The 26,917-nt window shown below is 42.4% G+C and overlaps 1 protein-coding gene across 1 annotated transcript in view; it reads right to left on the bottom strand.

Annotated features, from left to right (window-relative positions):
* The window catches only part of LOC120940565 (dynein heavy chain 5, axonemal-like), a 445,728-nt gene that overhangs the window by 169,645 nt on the left and 249,166 nt on the right, over positions 1–26,917 (bottom strand). Inside the window, exons 53-56 of the mRNA XM_040353506.1 lie at positions 26,113–26,442; positions 12,157–12,363; positions 3,617–3,859; positions 800–954 (exon numbers count right to left, since the gene is read on the bottom strand). Of these exons, the coding sequence (XP_040209440.1) occupies positions 800–954; positions 3,617–3,859; positions 12,157–12,363; positions 26,113–26,442 (935 nt within the window). The remainder of the gene's footprint in view (positions 1–799; positions 955–3,616; positions 3,860–12,156; positions 12,364–26,112; positions 26,443–26,917) is intronic.

Genomic DNA, 26,917 nt, shown 5'->3' with positions numbered 1-26,917 from the left:
GTATAGTACAAGGAATGTGCAGTAGACATCTTGATGCAAAGTAGTTGCGTTCTGAAGGTGTGTTGTGATGTAATTCACAATGGATTACACCAGAGTACACCAATAAATGTATTATATTTTACGGTGGCAGGGTACACAACATAAATTAAGCCTACCAGAAACCTTGAAGTGCCATTTAATAAGATAGCAGTGTATTGTCAATTCTGGAGCACAAATGCACCTCAACAGCAAAACTGGATTAGGTTGAATTACGCTTTTAAGGAAACCAGGAAGCCTATGTATAAGTTGCTAAATATGAGAGAGCCTAAGACAGTGATGGCAAACCGTGGCACCCCAGATGTTTTGGAACTACTCTGTAGTGTATTTGAGCATCATGGGAAATGTAGTTCCAAAGCATCTGGGGTGCCAAGGTTTGCCATCACTGGCCTAGGATAACCTCTGCTAACAAAGGATAAGTGGGGTCATAAAAAACTGCCAATTGTACAGCAAATGCTGTGGAAGTGGAGGTTACTAACAAATATACAAAGCAGTGACAACAAAGAACAAGTTATAATATCACCAGGGCATCCATAATACATCTTTAAAAATCACAGGGCAGGGAAAAATGGAAATCAATATTTTCAGCACATGCAAAGTACAATTGTGGCCACAATGATCTATGGTATAAAACTGAACAATTTGTATATAAACTATTATGTTTTTTATAGCCTAATTTTATATGAAACATGCTTTATTTACATGCTCCAGAGAACATGGAGCCAGCTTCCAAATTTTAAAATTCATGATGGCAAATATTTACCTTGACAGAGTAATCTGAAAGCTCTGATATCCAGCTATGTAGGAAGCCAGCCTAGTCAAGCTCTGTTTCCCTGAGCCTCCAACACCAACCAGCAAAGCATTTCCTTGTGGAGTCCGGATAATGCGGGAGATTTTTACCAAGTGGATCATTGCATCCTAAACAGTGGAACAAAAATTAAACAGACGGTATAACTGGAATTTATGAGTGTGCTGTGTAAAGAACAACACTAGGTGTTCTATTATTTTTTGTAATCATTGCAAAACAAGGATTTCAAAACTCCTGTCTCCCCCAGATTTAACTACATGTAAGCAAAGATAAAGTAAAGAGGATCTCCATGTAAACACCCAAATACAGAATTAAAATGCATATAAGTTGACAGTTCTAGTTTCCAAAGGATTTGTACTTTTGATCAACCAATCTTACGATAAACAAACCTCTGCTAGTCATTAAAATCACCTTGATACATTGTGGTTTAGGATGATTGGTTCTTGAATCAGCTTTCATCTCATAGCATTTGATGTTATTTGCTGAACCAGAAAAAAAAAATTGCTTAATTGGGAACTATCTGTGCCTTTCTAGTGGTACTGTGTGGAAAATTAGCGTACAAAGCACTAATAGGCATCTTCATGTTTTTTGTCTCTTGTGGGCAGATTCTCCTCACAGTCATGGTCACTATTGTCACTGGGGCAAAAAGTAGGGGTAATCCTAGAATAGGAGTAGAGGGGATATCTACCAATAAGGACACCTGCTTCAGTTACAACTATCAAAAAATTATTATTATCCTCACTTGTCTAAGATTTCTGTTTACTTCCTGTCATATCTGGAACAGAATGTGAAGAAAAAATATCCTTAATGGGGCACAGAGGGCAGTAAACTAAACATAGCATCTATGCTTTCCACACTATACCCTAAGCAATTTTTAAAATTCAAACTCCAGACAGAAATTTGAATACCCGAGAAAGAACAGAAAAAAATGCTTTTTGAATTGTGACCCTTATGGTCTCCCAGTTGCTTATGTTATCAGGCAGCGATAGCAAGCTGTGAATACCCTGAAAAATTGTCGAATTATGGTTTCCTGGATCAATATTCTGCAGACTGTTAAAAAAAAAATATATATATATATATATATATATATATATATATATATATATATATATATATATACACTTAACCTTCAAATACGGCATGACAGCTGCTGCTGCACGGAAGATAAAATAGCATTCTGATTTACACACCATTTTCTTTCTGTTTTACCAGAACAAAAGAAAGCAATGCAGTTTTAAGGAACTGGTTACATACATCTGACTTCCCTGTGTCTGCTATGCTCAGTGTCATGCATTATTTAAAAGCTGCTGCAAGCAGTGTTTTTGTAAAGCATAAGAAAGTCAATCTCAGCTATTTAAAGGATAGAGATTTACTCAGATTTGGCTGCCTCTAAGCCAGGAAAGGGACTTTTGAGAATGCATGCTACGATACAAGAATGTTTATTTTATACTGTTCTATACTGATATGTATTAAATAAATAGCATCATTTATAACAAATATGAGACTGAATATATGTTGATGTACACAGTAATGGTGCAAACCAAAAAAACTGAGCAGTAGATGCATGAGTGATTGGAGTGGTCATTATCCGGAGATTTCATATATGGAACAGTGATTTCTGATGGCTGATTATTTGATACTAAAGTTCCCAACACATCTATCTACAGGTTTGCCTATCTAGCTATCTAGCTATCTGTCTGTCTATCTAACCTATCTAGTTGCATATCTATCTACATGTTTGTCTCTTTATCTACACATCTATCTATCTGCATGTCTACTTATCTATACGCATGTCTATCTGTCTATCTATCTACAAGTCTGTGTATCTATTTATCTGTTTATCTATCTGCATTTCTATCTATCTATCTGCATTTCTATCCATCTATCTGCATTTCTATCCATCTATCTGCATTTCTATCTATCTATTTATCTTCATGTCTATCTATCTATTTATCTTCATGTCTATCTATCTATTTATCTTCATGTCTGTTTATCTATTTGCATGTCTATCTATCTGTATATCTCATGTCCATCTATCTGCATGTTTGTCTTTATATTTATCTATCTATATGCATGTCTATTTATCTGTCTACCTATCTTCATGTCTATTTATCTATCTATCTGCATATCTATCTATCTGCATATCTATCTATCTGCATATCTATCTATCTGCATATCTATCTATCTATCTGCATATCTATCTATCTATCTGCATATCTATCTATCTATCTGCATATCTATCTATCTATCTATCTGCATATCTATCTATCTATCTATCTGCATATCTATCTATCTGTCTGCATATCTATCTATCTGTCTGCATATCTATCTATCTGTCTGCATATCTATCTATCTGTCTGCATATCTATCTATCTGTCTGTCTGTCTGTCGGCCCTATTGCGGGCGAGTGCCGGGGGTGGGGGGTTTTTAGGTTTGTTTGTGCCCCCCAAAAAAATGGAGCACCAGCCGCCACTGACACACACACCTCATCAATCTCAATAAAGGCATGAGCCTCAATCTCAATCAGTACTGTGACCGTACGGTCACCGACAGCTTCCTTGTCACTCAGTGATTAGTGGAAACTGGCAAGATTGGCTCCTCATCATGTTATCACTGTGGCTTCCAACCACTGTGTTCACATGATCAATGATGCCCATGTAACACCTCCCACAATGCAAACCCTTAAAGGATTGGCAGAAGTCATCAGTAAGGGGTTAAAAAATATTTGTGAGTTAAATTAGATATGTCATATTGCACATGTAATTTATTTACCTTGAAAAACACCAGATCCATTCTTGCTCCCCTTACTGCTTCATTGTATTGTTGCATGAACATGTCTAGCCTGTTTGACAGTTGTTCAAATGAAGGGACAGGCTCATAGATTTTAGGTGCTTCAAAATCTGCATCATCTGGTTCATCACCAGTAGCTTCTGGTGCATCTCGTAAGAAGTCTACAAAGTAGGACTCTTTTGATACACTCTGCAACAGCTCTTGTCCATGATCTTCTAAAGCAATCTAAAAGTAAAAACAATAAAAAAAGTTTACAGAAAAAATATCTGGTTTATTCAACGGTCTGGTTTATTGAAAGCCCTATCTCCTAGTTTTATAAATAGCTTTAAAATGTGTCAAAAATAAAAGTAAAAAAATAAAAATTAAAACCTCAGCTCCAGCTTTCAACACTCCAGGAAAGTACAGGTGAAGACACCATGCCTCTCTGCTGTCACATGGCAAGGCTAGACTCTTAAAATCCAACAAAAGTATACCCTAGACAACTGCGAACGCCATCTATCGCCCATCTTTTTCCTATTTTTTTAAGCTATTTATATTTGGGAGGTAGTGAGCAATCATTTTCATAGACTGTGCAAATGATGAATGAAATAGGATACAACCATGCTTTTCTGTTAAATGCCACATAATTCTGAACTTCGCATTTTTGTTTTTAACAGGAACTTAAATGTTTATATATAAAATCACAAAAAGAGAAACAAGCAGCGCCAACCTAAGTGCAGTAATAATGCAATACGTATTTTAATTCAAATAAAAATGCACTCACTCTGAGTATGATAAAAACAGGCACATCATAGTAATGTCTGGTGGGCAGCAGGATGGACAGCAGGGTTCCACAAGACAATCTTCCAGCGCTGTGGGATCTTACCTGGCGGCGCCGGTGGCTTCCGATGTCCCAGGCTAGAGCATGCAGGGCCCGGAGGGGAAGTACGTCACTCAGAGGGTCCCTGGTCGCAGTCAGATGATGCTAATACGTGCACGCATTTGGAACATGCGTGTTCCTTTGTCAGGCATAGCGTTCTGCCATCTTGGATGGGGTTATATAGGGCAGGCAAGATAGGCAGGCCAATCGAATCCCAGCACCGCCCTCTCTTTGGTTCAGTATGATTATCACATCAGAGAAGCCAAGGGGCAGGGATTGAGTGTGGATTGGTTGTGGAATATATCAGTCATTATATGTAAAAAAAAAAAAAAAAAGACAATTACATGATACGAGGGGGAGAAGGGGGGGGTTTGAGAAGAGGGAAAACATGGAAACAAAATAGAATAGACAGGGGACGCATGGATGTCTGTTTGGAGGATAAGTTTCATAGATGCACATATATTCTTACATGCGCATTGTGTGTGTGGGTGCAATCTTAATCAGTACTGTGACCGTACTGTCACCGACAGCTTCCTTGTCACTCAGTGATTAGTGGAAACTGGCAAGATCGGCTCCTCATCATGTTATCACTGTGGCTGCCAACCACTGTGTTTACATGATCAATGATGCCCATGTAACACCTCCCACAATACAAACCCTTAAAGGGTTGGTATATATATATATATATATATATATATATATATATATATATATATATATATATATATATATATATATATATATATATATATATATATATATATATATATATATATATATATATATATATATATATATATATATATATAGTATATACCGTATTTATCGGCGTATAACACGCACTTTTTTACCCTGAAAATAGAGGATAAACTGTGCCTGCGTGTTATATGTCGATATCTGTTTTTTTTTTTTACGGGGGGGGGGGGCAGGGTACGGACGGTCCTCCTCGGGTGCCATCCATTGGGAAGGTGTCAGGCCGGCCACCCCGCCTCTCCTGACCCTGGGACAGCACTGCCAGTAAAAAAAAATTGATTACTGCTAGCCCTTTGTCATATTGCGCCTCCTGTGTCAATCTTTAGACTGATTTACCCTCCAATTACCTCAATAATCGCTGCTCATTGTGGCTGCTCTCCTCCTCGAGTTAGTTTTGATTGGAGGAGGAGAGCAGTCATGTGACCTTTACTGAAAGAGAGGAGAGCAGTCACATGACCGGGTCCAACGTTAATGGAGGTACTGTAGAAGCTTTGATTTAAAATGAAAGTCACACAGGGGGAGCGGTGTATGAGAGAGGCTGATAGTGTGAATTTTTTTAAACTTTAGAGTATGCGGACAGCGCTGTCCCAGGAGACTGGGGGTCTCCTGAGAGTGCAGGGGAGGGGGGGCTTTATAATGTAAGGGGGCTGTGTGTTATACAAGGGTCTGTGTACTATGCAGGGGGCTGTGTGTTATACAAGGGTATGTGTACTATGCAGGGGGCTGTGTGTTATACAAGGGTCTGTGTGTTATACAAGGGTCTGTGTACTATGCAGGGGGCTGTGTGTTATACAAGGGTCTGTGTACTATGCAGGGTGCTGTGTGTTATACAAGGGTCTGTGTACTATGCAGTGTGCTGTGTGTTATAAATACGGTATATATTTTATATACTGTACCTGTTGCCGAGAAAGTGTTTCCAGCACGACAGCATCGTGCTGATTCTCGGCGACAGGGTGCCGACATCTCGCACTCGCTGGAATAGACAAAGCACATTCCAGCGAGCGCGTCATAGAAGCGACAGGGATCCGACTTGGATTCCCGCCAATTCTAGCTGCGGCATTTGGTATGCATCCTGAGAAGGAACTCCATGCCAAATTTTAAATAAAAAACCGGCATGGGTTCCCCCCCAGGGAGCATACCAGGCCCTTAGGTCTGGTATGGGTTGTAAGGAGACCCCCCCTCCTACGCCGAAAAACCAACGTGAGGGGTCCCCCCACAATCCATACCAGACCCGTATTCAAAGCACGCTGCCCGGTCAGGAATGGGGACGAGCGAGCGCACTGCGGCCCCCCCACCCCAGAGCACCCTGTCCCCATGTTGAAAAGGGCAGGGCCTCTTCCTGACAACCCTGGCCGTTGGTTGTCGGGGTCTGCGGGCGGGGGGCTTATCGGAATCTGTCCGGTGCCTTCTCCTTCAGGGCTGGCCGCCGCTATCTTCATGTGTTAGCTCAATTACTAGTGGTGGCCAGCCCTGCTCATCTGTGACGTCTTCTTCTGTCTTCTTCCGATGTTGACACAACGCCTCTTCTCGCTGCAATGACAGGTGCACGGTTTGCATCCGATTTATATAGGCCTCTCTTATGATGTCACAGTCCCATCATGCTCCGGTACCTACCCACGTGGGTAGGTACCGGAGCATGATGGGACTGTGACATCATAAGAGAGGCCTATATAAATCGGATGCAAACCGCGCACCTGTCATTGCAGCGTGAAGAGGCGCACCTGTCAACATCGGGAGAAGAGAAGAAGACGTCACAGAAGAGCCGGGCTGGCCACCGCTAGTAATTGAGCTAACACATGAAGATAGCGGCGGCCAGCCCTGAAGGAGAAGGCACCGGACAGCGAGCGGGAGAAGAACCGGGGAGCGGAGAAGACCCCCCGGAGAGCGGAAGAGAACCAGACGGCGGTGAAGAAGCCCCCCCTGCTAAAAGAGCTAAAGAAGACAAGGGGGCCCCCGGAGCAGACTAATAAATTATTTTAAAAACCCTGTGTCGTGTGTTTATTTACTTTTACACTTTGCCTCCAGGTGAATGGGTAGGGGTACGAAGTACCCCATATTCATTCACTTAGGGTGGGGGGCCGGTATCTGGGGGCCCCCTTATTTAAGGGGGCTCCCAGATTCCGATAAGCCCCCCGCCCGCAGACCCCGAAACGCCGCAGCTAGAATTGGTGGGAATCCAAGTCGGATTTCCCGTCGCTTCTATGACGGCTTTGCCTCCATCGCGGCAAGCGTAGGTGGTCAATCTTGCCGAGAAAGGGAGCGAGATTGACACAATATCGCGGTCACCCACTGTGTGTGTATATGTATATTATATATATATATATATATATATATATATATATTTTTTTTTTTTTTTTTTGTATATAACTTTAACCCAAATTATTTGTTGCACACGTGTTGTGCATATACATATACATATATATATATATATATCTCTTATATGTTGGTATATCATATACTCCCCCAATACCCTTCATTACCAGAGATATGTATACATATAATTGTGTATATATACATATATACACACACACACACACACAAAGGATGTGCATATAAGAATACATGTGCATCTATGAAACGTATCCTCTAAACAGACATCCATGCGTCCTCTGTCCATTCTATTTTGTTTCCATGTTTTCACTCTTCTCAAATCCCCCCCCCCCCCTTCTCCCCCTTGTACCATGTAATGGTCTGTTTTTACATATAATGATTGATATATTCCACAACCAATCCACACCCAATCCCCGCCCCTCGGTTTCTCCGATGTCATAATCATACTGAACCAAAGAGAGGGCAGTGCTGGGATCCGATTGGCCCACCATACAAGGGTCTGTGTACTATGCAGGGGGCTGTGTATTATACAAGGGTCTGTGTACTATGCAGGGTGCTGTGTATTATACAAGGGTCTGTGTACCATGCAGGGGACCGTGTCAAGTTTTTTTTCCTGAAACTTCCCTCTTAAAGTTAAGGTGCGTGTTATACGCCGATAAATACGGTATATATATATATATATATATATATATATATATATTTTTTTTTTTTTGCATATAACTTTCATCCAAATTATTTGTTGCACACGTGTTGTGCATATACATATATATCTCTTATATTTTGGTATATCATATACTCCCCCAATACCCTTCATTACCAGAGATATGTATACATATAATTGTGTATATATACATATATACACACACACAAAGGATGTGCATATAAGAATATATGTGCATCTATGAAACGTATCTTCTAAACAGACATCCATGCGTCCTCTGTCCATTCTATTTTGTTTCCATGTTTTCACTCTTCTCAAATCCCCCCCCCCCTTCTCCTCCTTGTACCATGTAATGGTCTGTTTTTACATATAATGATTGATATATTCCACAACCAATCCACCCCCAATCCCTGCCCCTCGGTTTCTCCGATGTGATAATCATACTGAACCAAAGAGAGGGCAGTGCTGGGATCCGATTGGCCCACCTATCTTGCCTGCCCTATATAACCCCATCCAAGATGGCAGAACGCTATGCCTGACAAAGGAACACGCATGTTCCTAATGCGTGCACGTATTGGCATCATCTGACTGCGACCAGGGACCCTTTGAGTGACGTACTTCCCCTCCCGGCCCTGCATGCTCTAGCCTGGGACATCGGAAGCCACCGGCGCCGCCAGTTAAGATCCCACAGCGCTGGAAGATTGTCTCGTGGAACCCTGCTGTCCATCCTGCTGCCCACCAGACATTACTATGATGTGCCTGTTTTTATCATACTCAGAGTGAGTGCATTTTTATTTGAATTAAAAAACGTGTGGCATTATTACTGCACTTAGGTTGGCGCTGCTTGTTTCTCTTTTTGTGATTTTATATATAAACATTTAAGTTCCTGTTAAAAAAAAAATGTGAAGTTCCCTCATTGGAGCCATGATTCAGGTATGGGGGTCATCTTTTGTATTTAAGGGTTCATCTCAGCAGTAGGTCAGTGCCCCAGATGACGTTCATGAGAACGAAACGCGTCGGGACAACACTTTGACCCTACTGCTCGATTGTTTTTATACGCTTGTCATGTTCATCTGAAATGTGAGTGTAAACGTTTAACTTTTTACTTCAAAGTAAACTTTTTATATGGATTCACGCTATGTGTACCCTCGTTTCTCTTTTTTGCTCCATACACTCAGACATTTGGAATATTTACTATTGGAAGTGCCTATTGATATCATCTGGCTGGTTCCCTATCGATTGGTCCCATATTGAATATATTAGAGCACCTAGGGATTCCATCAACCTGTCCATTATTCAAGTCGTTTGAGTCTGGACATCGTTACCCTATAAGCCTGATTTACCTGATAAGTATATACTTACTTGGGTCTGATCCCTCTGGTAAGCCTCTCATCATTACTAACTGGTGGTGGATCTACTATCAAAATCTCAACACTTAGTCACTTCTAGTTGGAACGTTTTGATTTTCTATATTGACTTTTTACCAATTTTTTTCCACTGTATTTGTGGACTATTTTGGGCACTTATGGGCCCAGATTCAAGAAGCACTTGCGCCCGCGCAACCATAGGTTGTGCGGCGCAAGGGCTTACTTGCTCCGGTGTAACGAGTGCTCCTGATTCAGGAACCTTGTTACACCGACTGCAGCCTAGGATGTGACAGACATAAGCCTCCTTATGCCTTCACATCCCAGGCTGCATTCTTGCGTTGGCCGCTAGGGGCGCGGCCTTTGTGATCGGCGTATAGTATGCAAATTGCATACTACCACCGATTCACAAAAGTTGCGCGGGCCCTGCGCACGCAAGGTACGGAGTTTCCGTACGGCCACTTTAGCATAAGGCTGCTCCTGCTTATAGCAGGCGCAACCAATGCTAAAGTATAGCTGCGCTTCCCGCTCGCGACGTTCAAATTTTACGTAGTTTACGTAAGTGAACCGTGAATGGCGCTGGACGCCATTCACGTTCACTTAGAAGCAAATGACGTCCTTGCGACGTCATTTGCCGCAATGCACGTCGGGAAAGTTTCCCGACGGAGCATGCGCTGTTCGCTCGGCGCGGGAGCGCGCCTAATTTAAATGATTCCCGCCCCCGGCGGGATCATTTACATTAGGCAGCCTTACGCACGGCTGATTAACATATCGCCCGCGCAATTTACGGAGCAATTGCTCCGTGAATCGCGGGCAAAGCGCAATATTTGCGTGGGCGCAGAGAAAAAATTTTGCTCTTTGCCCACGCAAATATTGCGCGATTCTACCTGAATCTGGGCCATGGTGTTTTCATTACTTTATAAGACTCGTTCTTGAAGTCTTTCTCAATTTTTACACTTGTATTTTTAGCGCTGCACTTATTTTCTTTGTTTAACCTGTTTACAAAATTGATCTAATTTTGTGGTGTTGGCTGCCATTAATATACTGTTATTCAGAAGCGTGGTGAATGTATGTACATCTGTATATATTTAATTTGTGGCCCACCTATCTTGCCTGCCATATATAACCACATCCAAGATGGCAGAACGCTATGCCTTCCAAACGCGTGCACGTATTGGCATCATCTGACTGCTACCAGGGACACTCCGAGTGACGTTCTTCCCCCCTACTCCCTGCATGCTCTAGTCTGGGACACCGGAAGCCACCGGCGCTGCCAGGCAAAATCCCACAGCGCTGAAAGATCATCTCGTGGAACCCTGCTGTCCATCCTGCTGCCCACCGGATATTACTATGATGTGCCTAGTTTTATCATACTCAGAGTGAGTGCATTTTTATTTGGATTAAGAAACAGGTTACATCATTACTGCACTTAGGTTGGCGCTGCTTGTTTCTCTTTTTGTATTTCTCCCAAAGGTTTTTCTACCCTTGAGCATGCTGCCTCCTTTTGTGCTAATTTCATATCCCTTTGCTAAAACACCCAGGCTACAGAGTCTCCCCCCCTTTTTAACAAACAATGGGCCAGATTCTCGTACATTTGCGGCGGCGCAATTTAACCCGTTTACGTTACACTGCCGCAAGTTTTCAGTGTAAGTGCCTGATCCACAAAGCACTTACCTGTAAACTTGCAGCAGTGTATCGTAAACACGTCTGGCGCAAGCCTGCCCAATTCAAATGGGGTGGGTACCATTTAAATTAGGCGCGCTCCTGCGCCGGACGTACTGCGCATGCTCAGTTTTAAAATTCCCGCTGTGCTTTGCGCGATGTGACGTCATTTTTTAGAACGGCGACGTGCGTAGCATCCATTCGTATTCCCGGACGTCTTACGCCAAAACAAAAAAAAATTTAAATTCGACCCGGGAACGACGGCCATACTTTAATATGTCTCGACTAAAATTAAGCCATGTTAAAGAAGGCCTAACTTTGCATTGGGAAAAAATTACTAGCGACGACGTAACGACGGGAAAAAACTTTGTGGATCGCCGTAACTGCTCATTTGCATACCCGACGCTGGAATACAACGCAAAATCCCCCCAGCGGCGGCCGAGGTATTGCATCCTAAGATCCGACGGTGTAAGTCAATTACACCTGTCGGATCTTAGGGCTATCTATGCGGAACTGATTCTATGAATCAGCCGCATAGATACGACAGGAGATACGACGGGGTATCAGGAGATACGCCGTCGTATCTCCTCTGTGAATCTGGCCCAATATTCTCACCAGGAGTCATCTTTTAAAACATTTGTCATTTATTGACTATCTGCTGCTGCTTATTACTGCTTGTCCTGACTTTTGACATTTTTAACTCTTCATCCTTATCCTGTATACAATGCAGCTCTGCATATGATTGACATTTTAGCGCAACAATTATTGTTTTTTCCATATTAAAAGCACAAATACTGCTCTGAAAGAATGTTCTAAACCTGTCCCTCAGAACTACTACCACATGATGCTTATGGGAATATTATATGAATAGTATAAATTTGCACATCATTACCTTATGCAGAGTATTTTCGAACCAGTCCTTATCTTTCTGGTCAACAAACCTATCTGCAATCACACGTGTGCATTCATTTTGGAAAAGTGCCACAAGAATGTCAGTGCTGCGACAGACCTCTGATGTAACTGTCAAGATCCCCTGCCAAATACGGCTCAAGTCCCGCAAGTTAAAGATGTAATGAAATTTTGCTGGGGTCGGTAACATCTGCAGAATAGAATTAAATAAATAAAAATAAAAAAACATATCCATACATAGAATAATGTCTTCTTGCCATATTTTTGCTATGAAGGTGAGAGTATTTTGAATCTTTTTCCAGAGACTAAATATGTATATTAGTTTAAAATATTTTAGATTTTGCCTAGTGGGTAAGCTGACTGTACATGTGGGTGGGGATGCAGTAGTAAACATAATGCTGTAAATGGAAAAGGTAAGGAAAGTAAAAAAATTCTTCCAATATTAAAGTCACAGTTAAGGATTACAGTACTTGTGTGTAGTTCTGCTTGATTCTAATCATGGGAAAAGAGCAAGAATTAGTTGTAAAAGAGTGTGAAAGGTTTGTTTACAGCTGTTTACAGAACACTGTTGACAGCAAACTGTTCCAAAGCAAAGGCAACTAAAACACGTAAATTGTATTAATTCATTAAATCTTTAAGGGTCAACTTACTTGCTGTTAAGACCAGTCAATAACTGTTGCGGCACACTTTGTTTTTAGCCACCTCCTTTTCTGTGCAATGGTCTTTAGTGATTTTCATAGAAATGAAAATAACAAAAACGCCCATGCAAGGGGAAAAAATAGTTGTATAGCATAATTAAACGTTTTGGAAAGTGAATACCAACAGAATGACTAAAGTCAACACTCAGAGGCTGACCATGGAGCCAACATGAAGATAGCCAAGATCCAGTGATATCTAGTCATCTTGGTGAGTGCACGCTTTTTAGAGTAAGATAAAGGACATGAAAGGACAAGTAAGCGAGCAGAAGGTACAGCAAGAGAATGGAGAGAAAGAGAGCAAAGAGGTAGGGAAGGGGGAAATGTGGGGTAAATTCCCTACAGACTTGGGTACGAGTTAGGACATCCAGTTATTGATAGCTTAGACTGGACTGGACTAGACTATGCATTACCCTCCACAAAGGGTAATGCCCTGTACACACGACCGGTTTTCCTGACATGCCAAAACCCCAAATTTTTCCCGACTCGATTCCTCTCAAGCCTGCCTTGCATAACACGTTCAGTCAAAAAAACGCTCGACCAAAGCGCGGTGACGTCCAACGCGTATGACGGCACTATAAAGGGGACGTTCCATTCAAATGGCGCAACCCTTCGGGCTGCTTTTGCTGATCCTTGTGTCAGTAAAAGTTTGGTGAGACGATTCACGCGTTTCAGTCTTCGTGCTTTTCAGTCCGTTACAGCGTGACGAATGTGCCATCTCCATTACGAATGCTAGTTTTACCAGAACGAGCGCTCCCGTCTCATACTTGATTCTGAGCATGCCTTTTTTCCCCCCTCGGAAAAGGACACACATGAACGGTTATCGCAACGAGAAAAAGACTGACAGGAAACACGGTGGGAAAAGATAGAGCAGGTTCGAATTTTTTTGAGGGCAGTTTTCTCGTCAGGAAAACTGCTATGGAGCATACACATGACCGGTTTTCCTGACCAATCTAAAAAATTGCAGTTTTCTCACCTGAAAAACCAGTCGTGTGTACGAGGCATAAGGCATAGTTACGCTACAGTTCCCAGGTTTTGAGAAAATTGGAGTAAGAGCCCTTAACCTCCCTGGCGGTATGATTCTTTCAGAAAAAACATGCTAAAAGCGGTACCATTATTTGCAAGGAAATTTGGCGTTTTATATTGTAGGTCTGTAATTTTTAGAAATAACTCACTTAAATCTGACCAAACAAGATTCTAATAGGCATCCCGTGTATTACATTTTTTTAAAAACAAAATTATAAATTATAATATAATAAATAATTATAAATAATTATAACAAATAATAATATAATTATAATAAAAATTATTCAATAATGTAATCAAATCAAAATCACTGAAATTTGCTCAGTTGCAGAATTGTCGCTGTCATTACTTTTATTTTTTTATGACGAATTTCCCCACAAATCGCTATCGCACAATTCTGCAAGTGATTATAATTTATTATCGCTGTTTTTTAGCTGATCTAAAACTATTTTTGACATAAAGGGACACTTTTGGTTGCTATGGACAATCTACAGTTTGCAGGGAGAAAAAAAGGTTTTTATTATATAAAATGACATGCAGGACACTGGGCAGACCACTAGGGACAGGGGGGGGGGTGTTTTTTTTACATACAGTACTGTAATCTATAAGATTACAGTATACTGTGTGTATAGTGTTTGTTTACGTTTTTGAATTTGGCGCCGTTCTCCGTCCCCGTGCGTCGTAACGTCGCAGGGAACGGAGATCGGCGTCACACGGAGGCACTATGTGAATCGAGCGAGGTCCCGCTCGCTCACACAGCGCGGTGGCATCGCTGGATCCAGGGACAAGGTAAGTAAAAAGTGCCTGTGGATCTAGCGAGGCAAGCCCGAGACTGACACGGGGTTACCGATAGTAGCAAGAAAATCTAACCCCGTGTCAGTCTCGGGAAGACCGCCAGGGAGGTTAAGGAAGCTAGACATTTGTTTATTAATCATCAGTGTGGTCATATGGTCTTTGACTTACTGAAAGGGGACCAAGGATTTCTTCCAGGCTTTAGCTGTTACCTGTTTGCCTGCCAAAAATAAGTAGATGACCATTTTCTGTTAATAGGAGAAGAGGCCTGGGATTGGGCAGTGTAGTAAAGCAAACTTGGCATCCTTAGGGATTATTAGAGTTTTACATAGTCCAAAGACTCTAGATCAAAAAACAGTCAGTCTTAGACATGGCCACCAGATGTGGAGGACATCACAACAATGTCCACAGCCTCTGAAGCATCTATCATTATAATTTGGATTCACATAAGCTATGCAGGCAGGGACCTAGTACCACCTGAAGAGAACCTTGTATGTAGATTCAAGAATTGTCATGTTGAAGGTACATTTTGCTATATTCGACCAGGCTTGCGCAAAGGTATATAGGGGTTGCATGATCTCATTCTTGGCCATTCAGCATAGCATATATGACATATAATAGTCTAGGTGATCTGGGAGAGTGTAAACAGGTTTGTTCAAAACTAAAGGCAAAGTCTGAGGCCTTGTACTCACGACCGGATCTGTGCGCTGGAAACTGTCTGCCCGACAGTTTCCGGCGTACAAGGCTGATTTGTGTTTTGTTCCGCTGGCGTGTACACACCAGCGGACCAAATTCCCGTCGTACCGGAACGCGTGCACGTAAACTACGTACGACGTCACTATAAAGGGGAAGACCAAAGTTAATGGCGCCGCCCTCTGTTCCTCTTTTGCTAGTTACGGGTTTGCTCGTGTTAGTGAAGGTTTGGTTAGAGCTGATTCGCGCTTCTCGGTCTCCAGGCTTTGACAGCGTGTATTCACGGGTTCAGTGCGTGTGCTTGCGGTAACGTAGTTGTCATTCGGCTATAGGCAAGCAGGTTGTTTCTGCTTTAGCAGTTGCATCCTGTGCGCTCGTATCTGTTTGTCACGCGTTTGTCGCAGGTAGTGCTGGATTTGCGAGTGCTTTCTGTTTCAGTGTGTTCTTGACTGACCAGCCGGCCGGTTTGAAGCCATGATGGAGCAGCAGCGTCAATTTTCGCGAGTTGGTGCTGTTTATGGGATGGCTGCTGGATATGTTCATTTGTCCAGTACTTTGGCCAGAAACAGGGGGCGGAGGCGTTTCTGGACCAAGAATTGGTTGCGCCAGCGTGACCAGTTCTCACATATGCCTCTGCTTAGGGAACTCCAGGAGAATAATCCTAATGACTTTAGGAATTTTCTCCGCATGACGGACCCCGTATTCAACCGTCTGCTGGATCTTCTGTCCCCCTATATCACGAGGCAGGACACTGTGATGCGCCAAGCCATCACGGCCGAGCAGAGGCTTATTGCCACGTTGCGGTACCTGGCGACTGGGAGGAGCCTGCAGGACCTCAAGTTCTCGACAGGCATCTCTCCGCAGGCGCTTGGGGTCATCATACCGGACACGTGTGCTGCCATCATCAAAGTTATGCATGAGGAGTATATTAAGGTAAGTTTCCTGGCTCTAATAATGTGGCCAACTAACTTTATTTTTATTTTCCCAGATATGCTGTGTGTTTAACTAACGTTACCTTTTCTCCCTATGCATGTTGATATCAGCTTTACATGTTTTATTCTTGGCCTACCTGCATATTTGTCCCTTACCCAATATTAACCTGTCCAGCATGCTATCCTAGGGACAAACCCACCTTGCCATTTTTTCAAACAGGACTTTTTGGTTTTTTTGTCCCCCCCCCCCCCCCTTCAAACTTTTATTGTCCCCATCAGAGGGCTGTGGAGTCTCTTAATGAAGTGGCCCTATATATTTCATTTCCCAAATTCTCCATGCACATTTTTCTAATGCAATTTTAATACTGTGAACTGTCACAAGGATGCTTGTAGGATGTTTTTGTTACAAAGTACTAAATCTCTTTTTTTGTTTGTCCCCACAGCTACCCTCCACACCACAGGAATGGCAGTCTGTGGCTTCCCAATTTGCCCAGCGGTGTGATTTTCCAAACTGCGGTGGAGCAATAGATGGGAAACACGTCCGCATTGTGCCCCCACCCCGCTCGGGGTCCTACTATTATAATTACAAGGGTTATCATAGTATTGTGTTGATGGCGGTGGTGTCGGCACAGTATGAGTTTCTATATGTGGACGTGGGGAAGAACGGCCGGATGTCTGATGGGGGAGTGTTCGCACGGACTGATTTCTATGATCGTCTCCAAGCTGGTGGTCTGGCATTGCCACCAGATGAAGATAATGTGGAAGGACTTCCGTTTGTGTTCCTAGCGGACGAGGCTTTCGGGCTTGGTCCTCACCTCATGCGGCCTTTTCCCCAGAGGACCCTCACCTCAGAGAGGAGTGTGTTTAATTTTCGGTTGGCCAGGGCTCGGAGGGTAGTCGAGAATGCCTTTGGGATACTCACCAACCGGTTCCGCCTGTTCAGGACATCGATACATCTGGCGGAATATAAATTGGACACCGTTGTATTTGCCTGCTGCATTTTGCACAACTTTTTACGCAGGCACTCCCAGACGTACCTACCCGACATCGGTTCTGAGGCAAGACTACCCTCAGATCCCCTTCCCGGGCTGGACACTGGTCGCGCTGGCTTGGCCCCCCAATCAGCTCGTGAGGTACGCGACAAATATGTTGAGTACTTCATGGGTCGGGGGGCCATTGCTATGCCAGATCATATTTCTTTCTAATTCGGCCCCCAAAGAAAGGAATATTCTCAAAAATAATAAATAATTAGACCATTGGACTTTATACAGTTGTTTGTCATTAATGCTTTTTCTCTTTTTCTCTGTCTTCCTGGTTCTCTAACTAACTTCTTCAATTGTAATGCATAATTGATTTCTCCACTTTTAGTAACTAACCACATTTTGCACAGTATTCACTCATCTACAAACAGGGTATTGAGTCTAGAAATAAGAAGCAACTCCATTTGTAAATTTTGAGGTCAAGTATTTTAATTTTTGCTTGTTCATGACCCCAAAAATTATTTTATAGTTTTTTCATTACTCCCTGCTTTTGTACTTAGGAGTCAAAAAAATTTTTTTAAACTTTTTTTTTTTTTTCAGGTAATTCAACCAAAAATATTATGCAGATTATACATTTATTAACAAGTTCACTTTTTTTTTTCTCAAATATAGTTAGATTTATTGTTTACATATATATATATATATATATAGATTATATTTGGTGGGGTGTTTAGCGCCTTAATTTTTTTTTTGGGCATATTTTTTATGCACAAAAAACAATAATTTTTTTAACATTTTTTTTGTTTTTGGTGTGTTTTTCTAAAACTAAATTTTTAGGTGAGAATTTGGAGTCAAATCTCTACTTCACTAAATTCAGTGATTAGAGAGATTTATAATTCTATATATATATTTTTAAAAATTTTTACCGTTGTTTATTCTTTATGGTCTAAACTTTATAGTATCCCAAAATGTTCAACATGGTCAAAAAGTAACAAAATCCAATTCCAAAAATATAAAAACTCACAACAGCAGTCAGTCATGGTGTGCTTTCACACTGGAACACGCCAAAATTGGAAGATACACACATTCAGTGCAAACTCGCCAAATGTCATTGGTTCAACAGACAAATGGCCACATGTGCTATCTGACATCATGGGTGATCAATGTCTGTGTTTTGTGGGAGCAAACCCTTCCTCTCAACTACTTGAGGATGGAGGAGGGGGTTGGACCCACAAAGCACAGACATTAGATATTCTGTGATGGCAGATAGCACATGTTGGCACACTGTGTGTGTATCTTCAAATTTTGGCGTATTCATTATTCAAACTGTAAAAATGTTTGTGGGGGCGGGGGATGGGCTGGGGGTGTTTCAGTCTTTGACACGGCCCATCATGTCAATAATGTTCTTAAAATTAGATTCGATGACCATCATTCTTTGCCGCATATTGTCCATTTCCGTGCTGCATTCCAAAAGCACATTTGTTACATTCTGTTCCATGAGAAACATCCTTTCACGCATATTGTGCATTTCAGTGCTGCACTCCATTACCTGCTGAATAATTATAGCAGCACTTGCACGTGAAAATATTGGCACACCATCCTCCTCCCCTAAAACCAACAAAAAAAAAGGCATTTACAACATTATTTTTCGATGAGGCCTATCTACATATGTTTTTTTGAATCAAGCTAGGGTGACACTGACCTGATGGGCTTCTCCTTTCCACCTCTTCGACATCTTCTATCACTCCTCCTTCTTCCACCACCTCCCCATCATCTTCAATCACTCCTCCTTCTTCCACCACTTCCCCATCATCTTGGACTCCTCCTTCATCCATCAATCCACCTTCTTTCAATTCGCCAAATTGTTCTTCCGCCACTTGCCCTTCATCTGCTATGACTTCTAAGTCCAAAATTACTTCTTCCTCCTCTCTTCCTTCCTCCTTTCTTCCTTCCTCCTCTCCTTCCACATCCTCCTCTCCTTCCACATCCTCCTCTCCTTCCACATCCTCTTCTCCTTCCACATCCTCTTCTCCTTCCACATCCTCCTCTCCTTCCACATCCTCCTCTCCTTCCACATCCTCTTCTCCTTCCACATCCTCTTCTCCTTCCACATCCTCCTCCTCCTCCACATGTTGAGATGGCAGATTTTGGCCTTGTCTGGCCCTCTCTGCCTCCTCCAAATGCTGGCGACTTCTTTCCCCTGAAATAAACCAAAAAAAATGTAGACTCATCAGCACACAGATATTGGAGAGCATAAATCGCACACATTGCTTAGAAGATGCTTTCATTTAGTTACTTTTATCTTTCACCAAACCTACATTTTGCAATTACTTCTATATGGCAAGCTCTGATCCTGCCCCTTTTTAGCAAAGTGACACACATGGATGTCCCCCCTAAACTGTATTTCTGGGAGACCCTACCAAAACCCATTTTTGATTTGTGGAGACACAGGTGCTCTGCATTGCAGATGTGAAAACATCTGCTTTATTACCACTGTTTTTAGAATGAATCCTGTTTGCCTTTCCCATTCTCATACTTTTTTTTTCTAGAACTAGCTTTTACACAATGTTTACAAACAAAGTTTTTGGCCAGTGAGCCATGTCCAGGTGTGTTGTTCCTGGAATAACCGAGCCTTTCTGATAAACTATGTGATGTTACGTTGTTTACTAAGAACACTGTTTGTAAATATGTAGTTATTTATGTCCTAAAAAATAAATGACAACATGTCTTTAAAATTACAAGCAGGCCAAGGAGGCAGATGGTGAAATATACATGGCAACACATTATTGCAGACAATCACCCCCCCCCCCAACCCCAATATATATTTACTTACTTTTACGCAGAATTTTAAGTATTTTCTTCATCTGATGTGGCTCCCTCAATTTTAAGTCTGACCATCGTTTCCTCAGCTGTTCCTTGGACCTGGTGATCCCAAACATCCTCTGCATTCTCCTCGCCACCTTGTCCATAATATGTGCCTTTCGGCGGTTAGGGGTCTTGTATGGCCCTAATTCACCATCATAGTCCTTCTTTCGCATGATGTAAACTAACTCCACCATTTCCTGGAACCGCATATTAGTGGCTTTATATCTTCTTTTCCTTGATCGGGACGTCCCTGCCTCTGTCCCTTCACTTGTGGCATGAGAGCATCGTGCCCGCTCGTGTGACATCGCCATCTTTCCTTTCCCACAGAGATTATGGGCGTGGAAAAGATGAATTCTTACGCCATGGGCGGAGAAGAGGGCGGCGTTTAATACATACGCGGAGTGTAGAGAATGCAAACAACGTGTTTACGTCCGTTACGCGGAGAATCTTCGAGCGCATCCAGAACATACACAGTTAACGCCATATTTCCTAAACTCATTGATTAGGGGCCTCGCAAAGGTGACGAGGGCGGGGTTTCATAAATACGCGGAGTGTTTAAAAGGTTTACGCCGTGATTACGCATCTTACGCGGTAATTAGGCGAGCGTGAGAAACGAGGAGCGAGAGACAGGAAGGTAAGGAAATTAAAAATGTGATCAGCAGAGGCCTTGAAAATGTAGACACATGGGATGGGGGTTTGGGCTGTTGGTTGCACCCTTTTTAAGCTATTCTGTCTATGGGGTACCACAATGTTATTTTGGTATCCAAATGCTTTTGGACACCTCACAAAATAGAGATGTGAACAATGCTGTACCTCATTGACAAGTTTTTGAATGGTGTATTCAGATCAGGCAAAGTATTGTTCAAGTGTTGGTTGTACAGAGGTCATTAGGAAGTGTCTTTTATGTCATCCATTGTCAGGGGCATGAGATTTACACATGAAAGAGTGCCTAGATGAAAACTGTCATTTGTAAGCATTGTTTAATTTTATATATTTAAAATATTTACTGCAATGTGAACAATGGCTCTGCATCTAGCAAATCAATGTTTGGTACAAGCAATGCGGCCGAGCTGCCAATCATTGTTTAAACAAGAGAGACTGTGTTTGGAATTAGATATAGGTAATAAATTTGAAGACACATATTAGATCAAGGTCAACGCTGATCCTTTGGAATATTTATTTTTCTGTGGTTTATGTTTTTGTAATCTAGACTCAAAAAGAAATATAATTTTGCAAAAATTACAATGGACCTCCTACAAAGCAAGGAATCTATAGAGGCCTTACTTCAAAAATACCAGGACACGCCCATCCTGTGGAATTCAAAGCACTCTTTATATTGCAATAAAGAGGTACGAGCGGCAGCACTAGAAGAGCTAGCAAATTATATGCAAACTTGGGTGCCAGGATGCACTGCCAACATGGTGAAGGATAAACTTGCCAACCTCAGAAGCACATACAGGAGAGCATACAAAGCTAATAAAAGCCAAAAATCGGGAGCAGCAGCAAGACAAGCAAAGGAACCCAAACTGTGGTATTATAAACAGATGGCTTTTTTGCGTGACGAAATGGAAGGCAGGAAAACGATGTCCAGTCTTTCTTCCAACCTTTCCTCCATGCTACCTTCCAGCGGACATTCCCCAGATGACCACAGCCCTGCAGAGTCGGAGGAAGAGGGCCTGGCTGACAGAGATGCAGATCTGCCACCCTTCGATGAGGAGGTATAGTAGTTTCCTCTATATTTATGGCGTAAAGAATTCTTGGTGGATTAATGATTAGATATTGTAAAAAAAAAACCAAGCTGGGAAAAAGCAAACAAAAAGGTGTACAGACAAATAGGTGTCAGGGATGACAACTGCAGGGGTCAGAAGTAGAGTGTATTCAAGTAATAATGAACAGAAAATACTAAACGAAAAACATGAAAATGAGTGTGGTTTTATTTAGCGAAATTGTAAAAAAATTCCTTTTTTTTCCACACAGGAAGAAGAGATCAGCCAGGAGGTGGCAGATCCTCAGGTGTCTGTCAGCCAGGAGGAGGCCGGGGTCAGTGGCAGCCAGGAGGAGGCCGGGGTCAGTGGCAGCCAGGAGGAGGCCGGGGTCAGTGGCAGCCAGGAGGAGGCTGGGCCCAGTGGCCTGCAGCAGGTCCACCCGGCCAGGAGAACCACCACCAGCCAGTCTTCTCCCCCCCAGGTGAGGCCATCAGGCCGAAGGAGGCAGTTGAGGCCTGTGGAGGAGGCAAGCCTCCGCATGATCCAGGAGGCAAGCGCCATCATGAGGGCCCCCCTCAACCCCACAGAGGCCTTCAGTGCCTCATTGGCCCATGATTTAAATGAAGGGGAGGAGGACCAGAGAAGACTGGCAAAGGCCCTGATGAACCAGGTCCTTTGGTGGATGCAGAGGGGCCTGCTGACCCCAGACACTGGGCTATGTGACCCGGCCCGGCTTGCGGAACACCATCCTCCTGCTGCCACATCAACCCCACCTGCAAGACCCCGTGTTCGATCCGCTGGAAGGCTGCCTGGAGGGAAGGCTGGAAAGAGGAGGAAACGTTGATTTTCTGCCTTCCATTTCCTTCCACATAAAGGACATCTTGTTTGTACTACCACAGTTTGGGTTCCTTTGTTTGTGTGCTGCTGCTTCATATTTTTGTGTTTGGCTCCTGAGGCTTGGAAGTTTATCCTTCACCATGTTGGAAATGCAAGTTTGCATATAGTTTGCTATCTATTCTAGTGCTGCCGTTCTTTTTATTTTTTGTGATGACATTTGCCTGAATAAAAGGCTTTTTGCTTTCATTTGAAAACATGTCTATTGTTTGATATACTGTGGGGATTATTAGGCAGCAAACCTTTAATAAATATACAATGGGTAATTTACAAAGGACACACTCCTTGGGGGGGGGGGGACATTTGGTGTGCCAACATGGTTTAATATTCTCTAATGAAACACCAAAAAAAAAAAAAAAAAATGAAAAAAACATGTAAAAAAAAATAGTTTAAATGGTGACATAACTAGAAACAAAAAAAAAAATTAAAAAAATGCACATTCCTTTACAAAAATGACTACTCTAAATTATGGAGGACCACCAACCAAAACACACGTCTGGCATAGAAAACATTATTAAAGGATTACATCACAAGCAAGAAATGTGACATTTCAGTATGGGACAACTCTAATGAAATTGCATCAGCAAGAGAACGGGGTTATTCTAGCAAGAGAAGAATTAATAAAACGAGGCTTTAAAATGTGGTTTAGTGCGCCTTTTTAAGACATTGTTCTCTTGCTAGAATAAAAGGTTTCTAATGACGAATGTGCCATATCCCAAAGAAACGCGAGTTTTACCTGAACGAGCGCTCCCGTCTCCTCATTTGGACTGAGCATGCGCGGGGTTTTTGTACGCTGCTTTTGTGTACAGACGAGCGAACATGTCTGACGGACACGATTCCAGCAGACTGTTTTAAAGCAAGACCAGGAAACAGTTGTTCGTTGGAAAACGGTCTGGCCGACGATTGTTTGCTGGAATTCTGTACGTTACTGCCTACACACGAACGAACATGTCCGCTGAAACTGGTCCGCGGACCAGTTTCAGCAGACATGTTTGGTCGTGAGTACGAGGCCTGAGGTTTCATGTAACACCATTATCCAGTGTTGCAGTTGTAAATATCAATCAAATTCTGAAGAGGGCACTTAAAAATGTCTTGTATACAAGCACCACATGAAGCCTCCACCTTTTCAAATAACTTTATATCTATGTACTGGCACTTGGCTGCATTATAGGAACTTAAGCTTCAGTTTATCTGGCCTTAAAATGTAACCATTCCTCAACATGAGTGAGCTAGGAAATGCGAAGTAATTATAAAACATAGAATCTACTGTATCTAGCTGAAAAGAGTAGGTGGCAAAAATAAGACAGATATTATATGTAGTTAACAGAGTTACCCAAGATTGGTATGGGGGTCACTAAATGCTTGTCATGTAACCTAGAGCATGGAGCATAAATGTAGTTATGACCACCAGTAATGTCAGGGCAGGTGGAAAACTGGCAAGGACAAACCATATGATCAAGCAGTCAGATCCAAGGAGTCCAGCAGATCAGAGGACATGAAAATAGTAGGTTCAAGGAAATCAGAAACAGGAATGTAGCAGGTGTGGTAATGGGGGTGTTTAGGCTCAAGTGGATCGATGCATTTTTGTGCAGTGAGTCCACGTCAGACAGGCTTTTATAGTTAAGGGCCGGGTAGCCCACGTTTATTAAACAGAAAAACAAAAAGGTCCATTCAGGATTCCCACACATGGTTTAACTTCATTTAGCAGTCCAAAAATAAGGAAAAACATACCAAGCCACCTGGCTGCCTTGTCAGCAGTTCCTCTGCTTGCTCTCAACAGATTTCACAATTCTTTCCAGCCCCCTGGACTCACTGGCTTCCTCAGTCTCCCCGACTCGAAAGGCTGGCCAGCCTTTACCAGTCCCTGGGCAAAGAATCCACTTTGCATGGGCCGCGGTCTCCCACAGGGCAGACTGCTTTCCTGACTCAGGTCTGTCTACACACAGCAGTAGCAAGCTGTTCACTCTCCACCAGCCTTCTGTTCTCACCAGCCCCTCGTTATATTGGTTGTGTGCACCTGAGCACACACCCTGCTGGCAGCCCACAAGACCCGGACACAGGGTTGGAGATCCCTTTCCACCCAAGTCTCTGCGGGATCACCAAACTACAAAGCCACATCCGAACTTAGCAAAACCTGGAAAAAGCAGCCAAAACAGTTTTCTCTGTTTCACAGCTATGCTCTGTAGTTCTGCAGTCCACTGACATGCAGACTGTCCATTTTTGCTCCCTTTCCAAAAGGACAGGAACTCTCACTATTACACAGGGTATTGGAAGACTGGAGCATGTACTTGCATTGCAAGGTAATACAAATATGGACCAAGCTCATGTTAATGGATAAACAGGGCAGGTTTGCTAATGCTAGAACTAGAAATAGGGTGCAGTAGAATCCTCGGAGAGTTGCAGGAGAGACAGCAGTCATAAGAGCAGCAATCAGCATATAGGAGGACCCAACAAGGACAGAAGAAAAAGCAGTAAGAGCAAAAAGTGGACACCAGGACCCAGGAAAGACAGAAGATAAAACAGCAGTAAACAGTAGAATACTCAACACGAGGATGCTGTAGAGAAAGCAGCGTTGGCTTCACCAGAGCTCTCCCTGGGACAAGTGTTGTAGGCGCCCCACAGCCCTCTCCTGACTGGCCGTCTCTTCAGTCAGTGAGTGACTCACTCGCTGCCTGTCCAGAGCTACTTGATGAGCCTGTGTCTGTGGAGCAAGCCCATCCATCCATCCAGGGGTCTTCTCATCCACTCTGAAGCACAGATGTGTCCCTCACTAAGACTCTTTATTTGAGGATTTTATTATTTTATATCTAATAAAAGACGTTATTGCACCATGAGCCTGTGCGCTCGTATTCCATTTTGTTTTCAAATCCATCAATTTCCCTTTGATTTGATCACTGAGCTGCAAGGAGCATGATGCTGGCCAGATTGTTTCACATTAAGCATTCTCGCTAAGGGATTCCTTGGTCAGTGTGTCATCACTTTGGATTGGACATTTCTAGCGCAAAGACTATTTGTGTTGAATTTTTTTGAAAAGCAAGCATATAATACCCATCAAAGTCCTAATACCAGATTGTGCCACAGAGACAGAAGCAACTTCCAGATGAGTGCCATGAAAACTCACCACAAGCAGGTTCCTGATACTATAATTTCATAGTATCTCATAGAATGAAACAAAGAGGAAGAAAATAAAATGAAAGATCAATAATGACTGTCCTGGACAACATTATCTGTTTGGTAGTTTTTTAAAGAAAGTTACAGTAAACTTTAAATATCCATATTATGCAAGCTATGAAAAACACTGTAATCTATAATCTAAAATTTCAGCATCTGGTACAAAGATAACTTTCATGACTTACCTTAATTTTAGTTGCCTGCCACACTCTGCGTGTAGTAGGGACCAATGCAGATGCCAGATTACACACTTCTAGAAGAAATCCCCTTTCTTCACAGAAATAACCCTCAGCCACAGTCCTAAATATTTTGTCAATAGAGGAGTTTGATGGTAGAGTGCAATTAAAGACTGTGAACTGGCGCTTTAATCGCTGGGGAATGTCATTTCGACCTCCTCCGGGGTGAATCATGGCTGCCGCAAATTGAATGTCAACGACACTAGTGAATTCACCAGGTTTTTCTAGGTTGTAGAAGCCCTTTTGCTCCATGAGTTGCCTTACAATTTCGTTGGTTATCTAGTAATAAAATATTAGAATAATAAAGTATAAAGTTCTAGGCCATTACAATAAAATATAAAGCAATTATATTTATTCAAAATTATAACCTGTGGGTGGCTACTGGGCACCAATGTAAGAGAGTTAACAGGAGAATGTAGGTTAGTTAGAGTCATGCAGTATTTGTGACGCTAGTTCAAAAGCAGAAAATAGATGGAACAGGTTGCTAAAAGCAAATACAACAGACCTCCTAAACATTAGCCTATACATATTTTCTCTAGCACGTTCTGAATCATCAGACTAAAAAAGCCATTCTACAAACATGGTTAAAGCGGAGTTCAGGCCACAATTTCACTTTTTAAATATAAATACCCCTGTAATACACAAGCTTAATGTATTCTAGTAAAGTTAGTCTGTAAACTAAGGTCCGTTTTGTTAGGTTGTTACAGGATTTAGACACTTATAGAATAGAAATTGACTGGGGCCATCTTAAGTG

The sequence above is a fragment of the Rana temporaria genome, chromosome 5 (genome assembly GCF_905171775.1).
Source record: "Rana temporaria chromosome 5, aRanTem1.1, whole genome shotgun sequence".
Classification (NCBI taxonomy): Eukaryota; Metazoa; Chordata; class Amphibia; order Anura; family Ranidae; genus Rana; species Rana temporaria.
The sequence above is the reverse complement of the archived record's forward strand: the minus strand, read 5'-3'. Positions and strand labels throughout refer to the sequence as shown.